The 19,276-nt window shown below is 41.5% G+C and overlaps 1 protein-coding gene across 2 annotated transcripts; it reads right to left on the bottom strand.

Annotated features, from left to right (window-relative positions):
* Positions 1-752: 752 nt before the first annotated feature.
* TRA2B (transformer 2 beta homolog) lies at positions 753-18,608 on the bottom strand. 2 transcript variants are annotated; one of them, XM_055127586.1, is made up of 9 exons: positions 18,395-18,608; positions 8,585-8,718; positions 7,202-7,364; positions 6,192-6,380; positions 4,477-4,592; positions 3,492-3,575; positions 2,718-2,777; positions 1,834-1,907; positions 753-1,163 (listed from the first exon to the last, which is right to left on the bottom strand). In XM_055127586.1, the coding sequence occupies exons 1-9, from the start codon at positions 18,428-18,430 to the stop codon at positions 1,153-1,155; spliced, it is 867 nt and encodes a 288-aa protein (XP_054983561.1). In that variant the 5' UTR covers positions 18,431-18,608; the 3' UTR covers positions 753-1,152. The 2 variants fall into 2 exon arrangements, with proteins under 2 accessions (XP_054983561.1, XP_054983562.1); XM_055127587.1 differs by having other exon boundaries at positions 1,834-1,904.
* Positions 18,609-19,276: the final 668 nt, after the last annotated feature.

The following is a 19,276-nucleotide window of genomic DNA, read 5'->3' as shown; positions in this document are numbered from 1 at the left end:
GGAGATGATTAACACCTACTCATTCTCAATTTTATTTCCTGGATTATAAATTATTAAATAACAAATGATACATTGTAACCCTAGAGATACTACATTAGGGCTAAATCGATGAAAGAATCATAAACAAGATTAAAAAAAAAAAAACTTTGTAAATGGAGTGTACCAGCCTTTTTTCTCTTTTCATTTGCATTTATTCAAACACAGTTCTCAAAACATTTGAGTAAACTGGGCCTCCTTTGATAAGCAAAGGACCTGAAAATAATATTTAAAAAATGAACAGGCAAAGTCTTCAGTTCATCCACAACACAAGTATAGTGTTCCCTTCTCTTTCCCAAACTCTGAAGCACCCGTTTTTTTTTTTTGTTCATAATATCTAAAAGCTAGAACAAGAGTACATTTGTGGTGGAATGTATTGTCTTTGCTGATAACTAGTTGAAATACCATTATCCCCTAAACAGCTTCAAGAAATAGCCTTTTAAGGCAGACATTGTGTAACTCTCCTTATTCCCTGCTATAATACAGATTACATAAAGGCTGACAAATCCACATTGATATAAGCATAAAGCATTTGCTGTATTGCAAGATCATTAGTTCTAATACTAGCAGTACAGAGTTACAGAGCATTAATTGTTAACACTTAGTTGCAGGTATATTAAGTATGGTATGTCTCATTGGGAAAACTGACATCTTTGTTTATCCTGAAATTTACTACCTAATCTGAACATTTCTGCTAAGCATAGATATGTTAGAAAGAAAAGTAAAAATCAAACTTTATTGTTGCTTTTTGCCATTTGGTAGCATTTTTACACACAGGCTTCGATCTTCAGAATACCCTGGATTCAGTAGAAAAACCTTTTAAATGAAGTTTTGTACAATAGAAACTTCTCAGCAGTCAAAATTTAGACTGTAAAAAAATACATGCAAAACATACTTTTCTGAAAACACTTAACTTTGAACAAAGCACCAAACTACACAAATGCAGAATGAAAACAGCATTTCAACTCCACCAAAAGTAGTCATCATAAAAGGTGTAAAAGTCACCTAACTTCACTAGGCACTGTTCACTTTTTAAACAGGAGACAATAAAAAATATTGTCCACAAACAATATCCCAACTCTAGGGCAGGTTTCAGAAAGTCTTCAACTTCATGCTTTAATAGCGACCTGAGAAGAAAAGATTGAATATGCTTCAATACTGAGAAATAAGAGAAATAGCTGCAACTTTAATTCAATCTAGAAGCTGAGATTTTGAAGTCATTCATACTCTTAAGTACAAAAAGAAAGTACAAAAGATTCCTGGGTCTGGAGGATAGCACAGTGGACAGGGCATTCGCCTCACATGTGGCCAACCCAGGTTTGATTCCCAGCATCCCATATGGTCCCCAAGCACCGCCAGGATTAATTCCTGAGTGCATGAGCCAGGCAGGAGTAACCCCTGTGAATGGCTGGGTGTTTGCCTTGCACGCAGCCGACCCAGGTTGACTCCCAACATCCCATATTGTGGCCTGAGCACTGCCAGGAATATTTCCTGAGTGCAGAGCCAGGAGTGACCCCCCCCCCCCGCCTAAAGCAAATAATAATTTAAAGAAGAACAAGAATCCAGTGAGTCGGATGCTTGCCTTGCATGCAGGCAACTGAGTTCTACCCAACACCCTACATAGTTCCTGTCGCCCAAAGCCAGGAGTAAATCCTGAGCATTAGCTGGGTGTTCCCTCTTAAAAACGAACAAAATTTACCTAATAAATTTATTCTCTACAAAAAGTGTTATTTTAGTTTGGTGAGCCAGGACAAGTCTTTTACAATATATAAAACGTCACGAAAATAAAACACTTACGAGGTGAGTATGATCGAGATCTGGAACGTGATCTGTACCCTCCCCGACTGTAGTAAGGAGAAGGTGACCGTCTTCTGTAAACAAACATCAAGATACTCTAATTCTCCATAAATCACAATACTAAAAGATTGTGCCCTGTATTATTTCAGTAGTCTCCTAGAAAGCCCTGAAATGACCTTTTATACTCTATACCTTAGTTTTTATGAGACTTGAGCGTCTATTTAAGTACTGAAATGAAGCTTTGGTCTGAAGAAACTGAAGTGCTACCAGGAATAAAAACGGAAAATGTTTTTTCTTATCCAATACCTTAAAATTCATCAGCATCCGGAGTAGGCAGTCTCTCTCCTCCTACTCCAAATGAACCCCAACGGCCACAAACCTCCAGAAGAAAAACCCAGGTACCAGGGAGCATTGATTGAAAACTCCAAGCCACTGAGGCAGGGATGGGCTGACCCCTCTCCCATCTACCCAACTATCCTGTGTCCTCGCTGTTGCAGCCACAAACTGCCTCTGGGAACCAGGCAAGATCCAGAGACTCACAAATGCATCTAGAAGACAGCAACATGCCACAGGAGGTCTCCAGACCCCAATTATTTAATTTTAGACATCCTATCTATACTATTCATAACAAGCAACACAAAATAAATTATTTAGCATCTGCCTATGGGGGCGGCTTGAGTGTTGGTGAGAAAATTTGAAATTATGGTGGAGGGAAGGTGTAATGATGTGGGATTGGTGTTGAAATACTGAATGTAATTAATTACTGTGAATAACTATGAAAATAAAATTTAAAAAATTCATCGCCATCTTATTAGGTAAGATAGAAAATAGGTAACATTATCCAGTATCAGACTAATAGTTTCATTGTCCATCTTCTAGCATACCTGTAGATCTGATCCCTATCTTGAGCAGCTCTCCATCCTCCTCCTCCTCCTCCTCCACCTCTGTGAAGGCAGAAAAGAAACATACTAAGTATGGCTGGCACAAATTCAGTTCTAAAGGCAAGTTTTAAAAACAGTAATCTGTTAAACAGGCTAGAGCTCTCTCTGGGGGTGAAACTGTTTCTAAATAAACTGAACTGTCAGGTGCTAATTTACACTTTGACACCCCCCCACCCCATTTCTAAGAATGGATTTCTCTCCCAGTATCTTCCCTTTTGTATTAGGAAAAATACAAGAAGCTCTTACCATTGTTCTAATTAATGTCCTTCAATTTTTTTTTACTGGACTCATTCAAGAATCAATTCCCCTGCTCTTTAGTGCATACTAAAGAGCCTGAACTCTTGAACAATAATGACTTTCAAAACAGACCTTTAGAATTAGCAAACAAGTTGAGAATGGGAGACCCAACCTGAATTCAATAATCAGTATTGCATGGTACCCTGAGCACAAAGTCAGGAGTCCACATCCCAGCAGTGTGCAGCCTCCCCTGTCTATACATAAAGCAAAGGAAAAAAACTGGTATATGCTGTTGTTCCTACTCTACCACTTGAAACCAGTGGTTCACACTTGAAAATTTGTAGTTAAGTTTTAGATACCTTTAAAAAAGAAATCAGCAGTTGCTCTAAATTTCTGAAGAGCAAAAGGCTATAATTTAGAAACAGTACTGTGCTGTACAAGTCAGTGCTTCATTTAAGCTTATTGCAATGTGAGTCTTACCTGTATGATCTGCTGTAATAGTCCCGATCATCATAACCTCGATCGTATCCTCTGTCGTAGTAATCTCGACGGCGTGAGCTGCCACTATGAATCAAAAAATATCTCATGAAGTATCAGGTGGTTGCCACTATATTCTATTCAGGTCTATTAAAAACCTAGCATATCTAATTTGGGTCTTAGAACTAAACTGAAAACAGTCTCAACTTCCTTAGTCTCTTTTAAGCAAAAAAGAGAGTGGTTGGAGCAGTAGTATATATAGTGGGTACAGCATTCACCTTGCACGTGGCTGACCCAGTTCAATCCTGTACATTCCCCCAAGTATTGTCAGGAGTTAATTCTGAGCAGAGAGCCAAGAATAACCCCTAAGCATTACTGGGTATGGCCCAAAAATGGGGGCGGGGAAAAACAAAAAATAAACCAATAAGCAAAAAGGGAGGTATGTAGTTTAATTATCAACTTTATTTAATTTTATAGGCAGGGGTTTTCTGATAATTCTGATCAAGCATTACCATTAAGAGTCAATATTTTACATAAATACAAAAGTCATGATGGATATTTAACACTAATATTTAGTATTTTTTGTCCCTTTTTCCCTAGTAACTCTTTCTAAAAACTGGTTAAGGGGCCAGAGAAATAACACAGCAGGTATGGGGCATCTGCCTTATATGCAGCAGACTAGGTTCAATCTCTAGCATTCCGTGGGACTGTCTGTCGGAGTGAGCATCACCTAGTGTGGCCCCCAAACAACCAAAAAACCTTAAGGCAGATATATTCCTAAAAAGAGGGAAATCTTTAGCTATTCAACGGCATGTTAACTACTACAGAGGTGTTTACGTATTTTTTGCCAGCTTTTCTATCAGATATATCTGCTGAGCACCTAGGAAACAAAAGTTTTAAGTCTCAGAAAGGACTGAATGGCGAAGTTTTCCCATCCACAATGTTATTTCTGGGGCAAGTGAGCAAGTCATCACATTGAAATACTTACTAGGTAGGTCTTCCCATGTAAATCCCTGGGGTTGGTGTATGTGGTCTTTTTGTTATAGAGAAATCAACTCTAATCCTACGTCCATCAAGTTCCATTCCATTGGCACGTTCTTTTGCCTTCAAAAGATAAGTGGGTTATTTTTAAATAAGCTCCCACGGCGTACTTCAAAGTACATTAAATTTTGTTAGTGTTGCCCAGTATGGCCTGTTGACACACCAATAAATTTGTTCTCAGTCCCACATGAAATATTTCAAAGTTTTATCCAGAAAGGACACAAAGGTCCTTATGCCCACGAAATACTCGAAAGCATTTCTAACTTGAATATAGTCACATAAACAATAGTCCTTATACTAAGTATGGCAGAGATAAATGAAAATATTTTAATGAATGGAAACTACACAAAACTCAAAGCCTATGATTCTTTTTGCATTACAGAATAGGGTGAAAGTGATTTGCAAATTGTTTTGAAAAACCATAAACTGGCAGCAGAAGAAGCAATTTTAAATTACAAATTGTAGCTCCTCCTGGAAAACACACCAGCTGTACAATGGGGATGTGGAGGCACAGCTTAGCATAAATTCTGGGCACTATTAATCCAGGTACAAAATAGTCTCTCCCTCCTGCACGCAACGGTGTGATAGTACAGCAGGTAGTAAACTTGGTTGGCACACAGCTAACCCTGGTTCAAGTCCTGGCATCTCGTACGGTCCTGTGAGACTGCTAGGAGTAATTCCTGAGCACAGTCAGATGTAACCCCACAAGAAAAGATAAACCAAAAAACCCCTCCAAAACCAGAAAAGCCTGTACTTTCAGTCATCTGGGTAAACCCTAATTATACCTTTTAGCACCAAGTATTCCTGAAATAAATTTATTACCCAACTTTCAATTTTTCCTTAAAAAAAAAAAAAAATTCAGGAGCTTGGGGCCGGAGCGATAGCACAACACTTAGGGTATTTGCCATGCATGAGGCCGACCTGGGCTCAATCCCCGGCACCCAATACGGTCTCCCAAGCACTGCCAGGAGCAATTCCTGAGCACAGAGCCAGGAGTAACCCCTGAGCATTGCTGGGTGTGACTCCTGTCCGTCCGTCCCCCATCAGGAGCTTGAGAGAAAGTAGAGTGAGTACAGCCACATAAATGGCAAGCTGGGCTCAAGCCTCACTACCAGGGGTCAGTATGGTAGCCTGAGCACTGCGGGGTGTGGCTCAAAAAATAAAAAAACTAAAGTTCAATTCAAGAAACAGTACAGCCAGGTGGGTTAGATCCCACACATACCATATGTCCCGAGCATAGGAGCCAGAACTAACTCCTGAGAACTGCTGGGTGTGGCCCCCAAACAAAACAAAAAGTAAAAGTCCAACTCATGTGAAAGCTTTATATTCTGAAAAATGACTAAAATCACACTTCAGATAAAAATAAATTACATAGAGTAATTATGTACAAAATGTACATCTTGACCTCACATGTGGTAGTGGGAACTGAGTTGGGGTACCATAGTCTACAATTGTTAATAGCGAAGCAAATTGCTAGGTTAACTGACTTAAGTCAATTTTCTATTACTCCGCATATGTTCAAGTGTTTTCACCACAAAACGTTAATTCCAGAATAAATTTCCTTTTAAGCTCAAGAAGCACATCCTTGTTACACTTGAGCAAAATTTGTACTTATTAAATCATTTGCACATAGTATTTTTAAATCGTAAGACATTTACTTACTTCTTTAGCATCATCTACATTTTCGAAATACACAAAAGCAAATCCTCTGGAACGTCTAGATTGCTGGTCATATACAATTGACACATCAGCAATGGGGCCATATTTGGAGAACACTTCTCTTAGATCTCTTTCTGTAGTGTATAAACTCAATCCAAATACTCCGAGACAGCAGTTAGGATCAGGATTTGCCTAAATATAGAAAAAAATTCTAAACTTTAAAAACCATAAAAATAAAGTTATAAACAAAAAGAAACCACACACAAATTAATCAAATTATCATTGGGGAAGAGAGTACAGGATTGTGATAAAGACTGCAAAAGGCATTAACTTCAGATGACGGAAAATGGGTACATAAGTAGGTTGAAAGCACACTGCAATTTTCCTAGAATAGTTCACCTAAGGTATTTTATTCTAAAACTTCCACACATAAAGCAATCATACAGGTGAAACAATACCACCACCCATTCAGCAAAATACTCTTAAGCTGTCAAAATTTTGAAGAACACTTAAATTCCATTCTTTTTTTTATTAAGACAGCAAATGTTACAGTATAAAATTTTGCCAGCTTTCCAGTAGCCACAATAAATTTAAATATTTCACATTATAATTTTCCTTGCACACATAAAAACTAAAATCCACCCCATCTGATATCTCTCATAGGAAGAGAATAAAGATTCAAATATGTTTCTCCCTCCCCACACCATCTCAAAGTATTAACTCAGTCTATTTGGTTATTTCTTCTGCCAGTGAAGTTCAAAACCTCTGCATATGAATTGATGGTAGAGCTCAAATTCAAATCAAATGGGAGGACACTGTACTTTGAAACAAAATGTGACCAACAGCCCAACTGATGCCACTACTTGTGATATGCTTCTAAAGACTAATGGCAAATTATTTATTGAAATGCTATAATTACAATGTCAAATAAAATCAGTCCCAATTAAAGGAAAAATATTTGTTAAGAAAGTGCCTTTATGAGCACTAAAAACAAAACCGCTTTTCCACCTTACCCGATTCCCAACATGACGCCTGCGAGTAGACATGGGAGAATGACTGTGGCTGTGTCTTCTTCGATAATCTCGACTATATGACCTGCTACGAGATCGTCTATGAGAACGGGACCGAGATCTTGATCTTGTGTAATGCCTTCGAGAACTTCTTCTGGACCTAGACCTGCAAAACAAAGGTCCTGAGGTTATGATTAAACCATCAATAAAATATGGCTTTCAGTTCCTTCATGCTAGAGTTAAGCTCTCTAAAAGAACACAAGAAACACATATGATCTTTAATTACCATTTCAATTATGCTAGGACTTAAGAAACCATTATTAGTTCTTTTTCAATATTTCTTAAAATACTCCCCCTTCATTCTGCATCCTCCTTTGTGTAAATTTAAAAAAGTCACCACAATAGCTTTTGCTAGTAGTTTAAAAAACCTTAATTTAGAGGACTGGAGAGATAGTAGTACAGCAGGCAGGGTGATTGTCCTGCATATAGCAGACCTGGGCTTGATTCCTGGCACCATATATGGTCACCTGAGCCCTACTAGGAGTGATCCCTGAGTGCAAAACCAGGAGTAAGCCCTGAGCACTATTGGGTGTGGCCTAATAATAAACAGAAAAATCAACCAATTCTTCTAGAGTTATGAACTGCTATCTAAACCAGGGCCACTTTAAAGAGAGAAAAAGGGATAGCTCTATAATCATGCCAGGCAACAGGCATAAATCGAAGCTGTCCCAGGCAGCTAGATTATACACTGCCTACCTACTGTCAACCAACAAAAGTACACTATGGCATTTTTGCTGAACACTTACATAACACTACACATATTTATCAAGTATCAAGAATTGCAGTTACCAAAAGCCACATTCTGCAGTGTATTTGCAGGACTCATAAGCAGTATGAAATGAATCTCACAACAATTCTGAAGAACTTATTATTTATCATTAACTTCCTTTTTATAAGTAAACCCAGGGTTTCTATTTTTTAAAGGGGGGAGGCTGGAGTGATAGCACAGCAGGGATAAGGTGTTTGCCTTGCACTGGGCAAACCAGAGTTTGATTCCCAACATCCCATATGGTCAGTCCCCTGAGCACCGCTAGGAATAATTCCTGAGTGCAGAGCCAGGAGTAACCCTGTGTATTGCCGGGTGTGACCCAAAAAGAAAAAAGAGAAAAAAAAGAAAAAAAAAAACTGCCCAACACAGGATAAGCAGAGGCAAGATTTGACCCCTAACTCCAAGCCCAGGCTCTTTCTCCCAGAACCAATAGTTTATTTCTAGTACCAATATTAACAGTTCAACAAATAATCTATCCAATCCTCTCTATCTTCCTAGTTTACAAAGAACACTCCAATTTCAGAGCTAGTAACAAAAAACACCCCAGTCTTTCTTACCTAGATTCAGATCTGGACCTGGACTTTGATCTGGAACGCCTGGAATCTTCCTTGGAGCGAGACCTTGCAGGGGTATGCCTTGCAGATTTCCCAGATCCATGAGCACTTCCACTTCTGGAAGCAGAACGGGATTCCTATACGTAGATGTCAAAAGTTTAATTTGTATACTTTCTGGGCAACTTTAAAAACAATTAAGCTGCTGTGAGATAAATGGTGAGGGCAAGTAATCCCCTTCCAAGATAAGAAAACAGGTTCAGGCAAGAACTGAATATACCTGGTATTGTTGTATTGCTCAGTTGACATAGGTCAATTAACTTGAACTCCCACCTTGGGGAGCAGGGTTAAGAGTTAATTGACCCCACTCACTTCAGAGAAGGTCACCAAAGTCAAGCAGAGAAAACTGCTCAAGGATTGTGGGGATCATTACTCCATAAGACTAGGTTTAAAAAGAACCTTAACTATAGCTGTATCTTATACTTATTTTCATCAAGTTGCAATCAAAGATCCTATGAAATAAAATCATGTATTAAAAATTAAAGAGTGCTTATTTTCATAAGATCTTAACCTTTATTTATTGTTGCATAAGAAGAGATAAGATGATAATAGAGGTAGAAACCTAGTGGAAAGCAAGGACCAGCTTAAAAGGATACTATATTCTGTTCCCGCCTAACTGTTAAGAGGTAAGATTCTCAAACAGAGCTACAGCAGAAAAGGCAGTACGTGAGGGTGCCAGAGATGGACTACTTACTTGCTCTGCCATACAGAGATAAAGCAGGGCACAGTGATAATGATAAGGACTGGGGGGTGAATAAACTAAGAACATTATATAAAAATTTTAAGAAAACCGGAACATTAAGTCAGTGACTTCTTATCTAGACCCAGAACGGGAATTAACTGTTTGCAAAAATCAAAGTCCAAGTACAGGTCTATATATACACATACACAGCTTTCACAAAAATGGGATAAGCTGGTAATACCCCAAAATAGCTCTCTAAAAAAACAAGCAAAAAGGATGGCAAACAGGACAGCTCGGTCATCAGTGAGCCAGAGAGGCACAATCAACTGCTTAGCATACGAACATATGTAAGTAATGAAACCAGGGGTTAAGTTAAAGCAAAACATCAAAACAAATAGAATGCACCGAATCTGATGGCTAACTGATAAACCTTTATTTCAGACTATCCAGTTTACACAAAATAAATTAAAAAGAATAAAGCCTCGTGACTCACTACCGCTGGAAAAGGAGAAATGGCCAAACATCACAATAAAAATACAGGATGATACAAAGCTGAAGCTGTTAGTAACCACAAATACCTCTCCACCTCTCTGGTAAACCCCCACAACACTCTTGCAATTCATAAAATCAAAGTCCAAAAAAATACTCCAATGTTTTAATTTATAGCATATACAATTTGAGAAATTAGGGGGGAATTTTATACAAAATGAAAGAGAGGGGAAAAAACACTTAGAACAGGGTTGAGACTGAACAAAGGAGTTCAAGTCTACAGATCCCAACCAAACAACTTTAGAATATTTTCTCAGTAACCTTTTAAAGTCATCATTAACAAGATGTGAAGTGATTTGAAATGAGTGTCTCCCATGCCCAGATTAGTAAAAAGAGTCAAAGGAAACCTTCAAAAAGATACTGTGGCTCTGGCAACTCCTTTGCTTTTTTCTGCTTTAACAAATATTGACAAACATTTAAAATGGGTACAGTTAACTCCCTTTCCTTTATGGACTCATGTAGCTTCTGCCATCTTTCACAGGCAAAAACTACTCTCAACTGGAACACTAAAATTGCTTAAGTCCTTTTGTCATTCCAATTACTGAATTACTTCTGAAGATTTGTGCTTTTAATGGAAACAATCTTCTCTAAAAAAGAGTGAAATATAACAGGGTGCTTCAGAAAAAACAAAAGATCACCAATGAAGTAGCAGTCTAGTATAAAAGTACAGTCCCTTCTCTAAGACTGGCCCCCAGATCAAGGACCAAAGCCACAGTATCTGAAATTGTAAGACTGCACTCAACTTCAAAATGAAACTATGCAGATAATGTTCTAAGCAACTATTCTTAGAGAATAGGAGAAACCTCAGAATGCCAGGATGCCCCCTTCCATACTGACAGCCTGGCTAAAAGACACCTACCTTTGTCAGGAATATTCTTAACTACAAAAGGGAGCTGAATGTCTTTATGTTGTTCATAAGAAACACAAGAATATTTAGCCTGTCTTTAAGATAGAAGTCTTAAAATGTCAGTTCTATGAAAGCCAGCTGGTTAAGTTCCTACACCAAGTCTAAAGCTCATCCAGACCTGACCAAAACAAGTGTCAACATATTAAAACCCCATCTAACCTAGACATCAATGTATCAAGAAAGAGGATCATGAACAAAATATATCCCATGAAAAACTCAGGGCCGAGTTTAACAGATTGACTCTTAGGCCACATACGAACACACAAACTACAGGGGAAATTATCAGGGAGACGGGGGAAAAAAAGCCCCAAACACCTCACAGCCTTCCAAAAACAAACAAAAAAAACCCAACAAATACTTCTCAATCTGCTCCCCACCACTGAAAAAGGCATACCCATTTTCGCTTACACGCATCATTCTGGAACCTTATTTCTGACATCCTTTTACTCCATCAGTATTGGATATTGACCGTCCCAAGGCCAGAGTGAGGGTCCTGTCTCCCCCTTACCTCTTTCAAATTGCAAAAAGACTCCAAATGCAAAGATGCCTTCCTTGGGTCAAGATGGGGTAGGGCAGGCAATTAAATAACATTATTTTTGCTTTACATTACACGGTTAGGGCCAGAGAAAACTCTCAATTGCTTTCCCTCTGGGTTAAGATTTCAAAGATCTAACAGAATTCCCAATTTAGAGTGTATGGGCTTGAAATGCCAATTCATATCCCTTTCACCTCAGTCCTCTCCCTATATGTAATTCACAAAATTAGCATTCACCTTATGTATGGCAAGAGGTTTTACAAAGTACAATTAGAGCAAAACAAACTCGAGATTTCTGCTTGTAAAATAAAGCACTAATTTCAAAGTTAACAGGCAGGCCTCTAAATCTTCAGAAAATGCAACTTTCAAGAATGCCAGATCACTTTTTAAAAGAGCATTAAGCTCTAACAAAGTTTTGTAGGCTTTCACTCTAGCTCAAAATTTTATCCTTGGATAGGAGTCAACTGTCGACTGACTACTGCTCAGCATTATTTTGCTTCAGTGTATTTGTCCCATCCAACAGAAAGTAACACATCACCTGACTCTTCCATTAAGCCAGGAGGAAAAGAAGTACAGATAAGATTTTCCCAATAGTTGTAAAGTTGTGGGAGTGCGGAACCCAAAGGGAACCTATTTAACATTATTAACAGCTAAGCTTCGAAAGAAAACAAAGAATATGTAAGTTTATTTCCATATTAGCCATCTGCTCCTCTGCCAACAGTTAAGATATCCTGTGACCCACTTGTTCTAAAGGAACAAGTTCTAACAAGTTCTTGTTCTAAGCCTCTGTATGCTTAGCAGTAACTGCAAGGCATTCATATAGAGCAGGCAAACAGCTAAGTAAACATCCCGTATGAACTTGAAGCACACATGCACTATAAATTAGGGCCCAAGTGGTCATAGCTTTCCACTAATTCCATCTGGAAAAACAATGGTTCAAAATGCCTACAGAGGAATCTGCCCAATGCTTTAATTGGATTGAGAGCTGGTTCTAAACCATTCCAGTGCCATTCTTCAGTAAAACTTTTACATGTCTATATTCAATTATTGTGCTGCTCAGTACTGAAATAAGAGGTGTCAAATCTAGCCTAAAGTCCAAGGTGGCACAGGCCACCAGTTCCAATTCCAAAGGCACTCACACACTCATGCCCTAAGGCAAGCAGAGTGTCACAAAAACTAAAAGGGATAATTTGAAGCCAACCCATGCTGGAGACCTCATCATTCCTGCCTGGCATGTAACTATAATGACTTTTCCTTTTTAGTTTTTTAAAAATGCATTTCAATCATTTGACTAAGAAGTTAAAATTAGAATTACCTAATTATTATACGTTTCCCCTGGAAGGCACTTCTTAACCCTGTATATATTTTCTTCTATTAAACAAATAATGCATGCATGTTTAGCAAAATATACAGGGACACATAAACAGACTAGTAATTACTTAGCGTAGTGCTTTCTGATTCCAGATTACTTCTTATCTTAACTTCATTTTTATTTCTTTTCTTCATTCTTCCGTTTCAAATTCTGACTTCTTTCATCTTCCCCACTTCACACAAATTGCTCAATATTCTACAAGTGGGACTTCTGGTCTGATAATTAGCATGCATTCTTTCTTTTATATTTTCAAATTTCAGCTTCACTTATTCCTGAGCTTCAAATACTCATTTATAAAACTTGTCAAATGACGACTTCCGCATTTTCCTTCTTCAACATTAACCTTAATAGAAAAAGAACAGGATGAAGAATATTTTAAAACTCCAGGATAAAATCCAGTGCCAAAACTGAAACTAGAAAAAAAAAATCCCTTTTCTTTTGGGTTTTAAAAGGCTAAAATAGGCAGCTCAAAAAAAACTGAGACTACAGTTTGTTTTTTTCCCCTAAAATATAATCTCAATTGTATACTGCAAATAGGTTTATCATGCTTAAGTTGAAGTGCGCAACTGAACATTTACTGTTCATCTAACATTTTAAGAAATTTATAATTACATTCACACTTCTTACTGTATTTGTCAGTAGAGATTAAGTGTCAAAAGCACATTTCTAATTAAAAAAGTGACACAATACGAAAGTGCAAGAAAGGAAAGCACGGACAATTCATTTGCACAATGACAAGGCTCAGGGTTGAAGGGGCTTACAAACTGTGACTTGTCTAGATAAGGAAAAAAATATTGCCATATTTCTGTACTGCATTATTTTAAAGCTCTGTAGAAAAACATCAGGAAATTTGAAAATATGGTCTATAGTGTTCAACCCACACCTAAGAAAGTTGATCTTAATCTAGTGAGATTTTAAAGTATGAATGGGGGCAGGAGTGATACTAAGTGGGCGGGGCACTTGGCAGAGCAGAGGTGGATCCCCAGCACCCATCATGTTCCCAAGCCCACCAAGGAGTGATCCCTGAGCGCAGAGCCAGGCAAGAGTAAGCCAGAGCACTGCCATGTGTTGCCCCCACCGCCAAAATTAATGAGTGGTTCAACCATTAACTTTAGACTGAAATCAAAGGGGCATAATATCTAGACAACCAACTACTACTATAATTCAATTAGCTACTCAGGAAAACAAAACCCATCAGTGCTATTTTCAAATACTTTTGGGGAGTAAACTCCCACGACCCTCAAAGAATGGAGAATTAAAAAGCGCTGCTAAACAAAAAAAGTAAAGCAGTACTTATAAACTGAAAACATGAGAAAATTATAGCCCACCTCCTGGGATTATGAAAAGAACCTTTTGGTTTATCCAATTAACAAATTCAAAACACCGCCTTCATGGAAAATATCCTAGTTTTCCTACATTCACCCTATGACCTTTTCTGTAAATCCCCTGACCTACTCCCAGCTTGTTTTCGGGGGGGGGGGGGGGAATTGTTTTTTATTACTGTGCATAAAGACAAAAGTAGCTAAGATGGGAAACATTGTCTTTTCTAAAAAGGGAAGCATAATTCTTTCTAGTTTTCCAAGGTTAAATTACAGTTTGATCCAGAAAAAAAATTTTAAATCTTCTATTTAAGGCAGTCAAAGCTAATTTGCTTTCTCTTAATACCCATCACAAAAATGTAATGGATAATGTTTGCTGGCAGCAAATGTAATCGTGGAATCAGAATGCCCAAGCAGGTTTCCTCATAAGGCCTCAAATATATAACAGATAACAGAACTTAGATACAGAAGATACTGGAATAGAGGCCAAAGTTCTAGGTATCACAACTTTTAGGACAGATGCCTTCCTTAATTTCATTACCCCTTCATCTTCTACATTCACTGAATCTGTTACTACATAATGTAAATTATCAGTTTATTTCAACTCAGCTGTAAAGTGGCCACTATAAAACCAAAAACCAACTACAGGGCTATTACACACTCTTAAGAGATTCTACTTTGATACTAAAGCAGAACTATCCCATCATTAATACCATTTTTGTTAAATTGACCAGAGTCTACAATTGGAGTTCGTGTCTTGTTAAATGCATGCAAGGCCATGGACAAAGTAATTTAAAAAATATACTGAAGGTCAAAGAAAAATTGGTTGATCTTGCTGTATGGGGGTAGATAATCAATGCTCATTAATTTAAAAGCTATTTCTATTCTTTCTGAAGCCAAGCTTTACTAGAAGATTGCAGGATAGAAAGAAAAATCCTCACTGAAAATATTCTCTGAAAAATACTGTTAACTAAATGATTTGTAGGCTAATGATTTTAATTCCTTACCAAAAAGAAAAACACAAAAACCTGTAGACGCATATACATTCATAAAATATCCAATACTTTCCAGAAAAAGCAAGTCATACAGTTTTTATTTTTAAGAACTAAACATCAATGCTAAAATGAAACCTCATTCATGCTGTTATATAGACAAAAATAATCCGAGTAATTTCTAAAACCCATTTCAAAGAAGGCTTTTGGGGAAATCTGGAGACCATTTACTATGGTAGAGAGCTTTGGGGGAACTCTCAGCTTAAAATATCAAAACAAAGTGTCAACAATATCTAATTCAACTGTGACCCACACCCACAAAAACTAAACCGGACAAAACACTTTATAAAGTCCTAAACATCACCATCCCGGTTACAATTATGTATAAAACTATCAACACACAATGGCAAGACTCAAAAGGTACAAGTACACATACTTCTCTTGGACAAAATGAGATATGAAAATATTATACCTATTTGAGAAAATAAGGGGGGGTGTGGGAGGCTGTACAAAGGCAAATCCCATTTAACACTTATCACCTGAAATCCTCTTCAGTCTTTGACAAACCCAGTAGTACTTACCTTGTAACCACTTGCAATTTCAGTTTGAAAATGTCAACTCCAATTTCCAGACAATATCCACAAAATTAAAGCATTTAGTTAAAAAATAAAAAAAATTCTTTGCTTGGTTAAAAGACATGCCTAATCACCCAAACAAAAGAGAAACGCAGCAAACAAAGGCTGTTTTCTTAGAAACAGATCAGAGATGTTTTTTAAGTCTTTAAAATTAGACTTCAGAAGTTAAAGACTATAAAAAACGAAGATTAAGCAGAAGAGAAAGACCGCAAAACCTGAAAAGGCTGATAGGATAGTACAGAGTAAGACTAAAGACAAGTACCTACATTAACAGCCATTACCCTTTTAGCATTTTATTAAACTGTTGCTATCATAACTAAACAAAAATTACCCTTCAGTTTTTTTAGATTTTTAGACTCATTTGTATGAGTTGTAAAAAAATTACAACCCTTAAGAAGTTAGGAACAAAACTAGTGCAGCATCAAGACCCGAGTTGGCTTTTCACTATGGAAAAGCCCATGTTTTTATCTTGAAAAGTTTCTCCTCTCTCATCTCTAAATTTTGCTTCTCACTCCCCCCACTCCATTTCCCATTCTGAATATTGGAACCACTACTGCGCTTTAAGATTGTCTCCAATTCTACAACATCTTTCTAAACTTACAACTGTTGACAACTTGGTGTGCTTTTTTTGGTCTGATTGTGGTTGCAAAGGCACCCCATCACCAAAATACGAGCACGAAGAATTGAGAGATGAAAGAGATTGTGCATTTTTGAAAGTTTGGTCAGATCAATAAAGTTTACAGATTACAGACACTTAGACATTTCAACTGAAGAATGCCTCCAGAAGAAAAAGGCAGTACACGCAGAACCCCAAGAGCCCCCCTAGCTATGAGCCGCAGCTCTCCTAGATGCACCCAACTGTGGGTAATCCATTCCACACCTTACACTATCTAAAACTCGCCCCTCCCCCAGCTACTGAAAGGAAGATGGGCGTGTCTGAGTTAAATGTGACAACAGATTCCAGCTGAACTAAAGACGTTAAGATTTAAGTGCCCGGGAGTACTGTAAAGAGAACCTTTTCTGGCTCTGAAGAAACTATCCGTACACATTCCACACACCAAATGGGGAAAGCAATCGTAATTCATTGTGGCGGTAGCGTCACAAGAACTGAACACTATGCCCAGAGCTCAGGACTACTTTCTCTTTCCCGCACAGCAACTATGGGACGTAACCTTTCCCGGTCATCTAGTCCGTATTATCTTCCACAACGCGTCGTAAGCAACAACGGGCGTGAGCGCTAGGGCAGAGTCTACCGGGAAGAAAACACAGCCAACTCAAACATTCCTGAATGCGGTGTCAGTACTGCCCGGCGGGCTAACCCGGGCCTCCTCCCGAAAGCGAGAGCGCGACATCCCTACGGGCCGGGGCGCGGCGAAACCCGGAGGTGCGTCCGCTGGGCACGAGCTCAGAGTGCACCAGTATAATCAGGACGTGCCGCCTTAACAGACTATTTCCAGAAGCTCGCTCAGGCATTTACTCCTTTAGGCAAGTCACTTCCGTCTTCACTAGTAGGCGCAACAAGGCCCCAAACCTCAACTGTCACTCTTTCCAACACGTATTCACCAACCGGCAGAAACCCGAAGCCACTGCTTTAATTTTTAACTAAAAAAAAAAAAAAAAAGGCCTAACTCGGGGGCCGGAGGGCAGCACAGCGGGGAGGGCGTCGGCCCGGGTTCGATCCCCGCATCCCACTCGGCCCCCCAGCGCCGCCAGAGTAACCGAGCCCGAGCCCGGGCAGCCCCCAAACCAAACCAAGCCGGCGACTGAAGAGCGCAGCACCAACTCCCTCACCGAGAGGCGCGAGGAACGGCAGTCACGCCGGCCACGAATTTCGGGGGTAGGGGGATGTGCTCGGGAGTCTTTAAAAGCGCGCACACCACCAGGCCGACACGCACCCCCGGGGGAGACCTGCCGCGTCCCCGCGTGCGCCGACAGGCGAGTTTCCGGACGCTCCTTCCCGGCGAGCGAAGGAAGCGCTCGGCCCGAAAGGGGAAGCAGCACCCGCCCCCCGGCCGCCCTCCCCACCGCGCGCCCCAGCGGGGCAGCCCGGGAACCGCTTCCCTGCGCTGCCCATCGCGCCGCCGCCGCCGCGCAAGCACACGCCCAAGGGGGCCCAACAGCCCCCCCCCGGCAGCCCCGACCCCAGCGGGGCCTCCCGGAGAAACCCGCTCCCGAACAAAGGGGAAAAGAACGGCGCCACCGGGGAAAACGAAAGAGCTGCGGGCCGATCTCTAACCGCCCCCGCCCAATCCGTCAACAAGGACGCCCCCGAGACCCCCCCAACGCGGACACCGGTGCGGGAGACCCTCCCGGAAGGTCCTTTCGGCCCCACACAAAAGCCCGCGTCCCCCGCGAGCGGCCGGAAGCGACCCGCGGCTTCCGAGTCCCGGCGCCGCCGCCGCCATTTTGTGCCTCTGGCGGCGCGCCCGGCCCGCCCGCCCAAGATGGCTGCGGCGCCGCCTCGCCGGCGAGCAACGGCGGCATCGGCGCCCGCTCCCCTCCCCCCACGCCGAGGGGACGCCGCGGCCATTTTTAACCTGCCGCCCCACCGCCCCCCGCCCCCCACCAACGGAAAAAAACCGCCGCCTGGGCTCTCGGGGCCCCCGCGGCGACGCGGACGCTGCCGCCACCGCCAACCTTGGCTCCGCGGCCGCGGCCCCAGGGCTGCACGGCCCGGAGCCGCCGCCGCCGCCGCCCGTCTCCCGGTCCGAGGCCAGGAGCCCGGGGCCACCGCGCGAGCCGCCCCCTGCTCCACCGCGACGTACCCGCTCGCCGTAGTTCTGCTCGCCGCTGTCGCTCATGACGCCCCACCGCCGCCGCCAACGCCGTTCGATGGGCTCCAACCAGCGCTGCCAACCCCTGGCGCCGTCTTGCACGAGGCCCCCGCCGCAGCCTCGCAGGACCGAACCGCTTCGCCCAGCCGCCGAGAGCCGACGCGCTCCGCACCAGCTCCTCCCGGGCTCTAAGCCTCCCGGATGTGACGCGACGCCCCTTAACGCGGCCCCGCCCCCGCCCGAACGCGCGCTTTCTAGGCCCCGCCCCGCGGCGCTCGGCTTTCCCGTTCCACCCGCCGCGCGGCCCCGCCCGGCCCGGACGTGACGTCAGCCCCGCCTCGGCGCGGCCCCGCCCCGCCCCCGCGGGCCTTCGGCGCGGCGGGAAAACGGGCCTGGCTGGCGCGCGCCGCGCACTGCGCTGTCAGCGGTTCTTCGAGAACTTTCCGGTGAAATGGTCGCGCAAGAAGGGGAGCAAGAGCGCAGATGCCGCCCCATGCTTGCGCCCTTCACACCCTGATTCTGCTTTGTCTTTCTGTATTTTTGTGTGTGCACCTTTTTTTATTATTTTTTTTTTATTTTGGGTGAGCAGATAGACTATGCTCTCTGCCTTACTTTGCAACCTTATTTTGCGTTTATTCAACGTGTTTCAAATCTTTTCCTAGTTAAATACATCCTTATTTCATTCCCCGGAGCCGCCGGATGTCAGGGTATCACGTGGAGTGCCCCGCTGCTAGGGAGGCGCCCCCGCCCCTAGTTCAAATAAATCAGGCAATACTGAGAAACCTGGCTGGGGAGGTACTTTGATTTCCCGGTCAGTTTTCACCGGCTTTTGGAGATACAACTCTCCATGCTACATTTCCGTTATGACGTGCA

This window comes from Sorex araneus, chromosome 2, assembly GCF_027595985.1.
Source record: "Sorex araneus isolate mSorAra2 chromosome 2, mSorAra2.pri, whole genome shotgun sequence".
Lineage (NCBI taxonomy): Eukaryota > Metazoa > Chordata > Mammalia > Eulipotyphla > Soricidae > Sorex > Sorex araneus.
This window is presented reverse-complemented; position numbering and strand designations above follow the sequence as displayed.

Bases quoted from the DNA above. Each gene is read 5' to 3' on its own strand.
- TRA2B (XM_055127586.1), bottom strand. From the start codon at position 18,430: ATGAGCGACAGCGGCGAGCAGAACTACGGCGAGCGG. The intron at 8,719-18,394 runs GTACGTCGCGGT...ATCTACGTATAG, and splicing joins AGCAGAACTACGGCGAGCGG to GAATCCCGTTCTGCTTCCAG. The intron at 6,381-7,201 runs GTAAGGTGGAAA...TTCTATATTTAG, and splicing joins GGCGTCATGTTGGGAATCGG to GCAAATCCTGATCCTAACTG.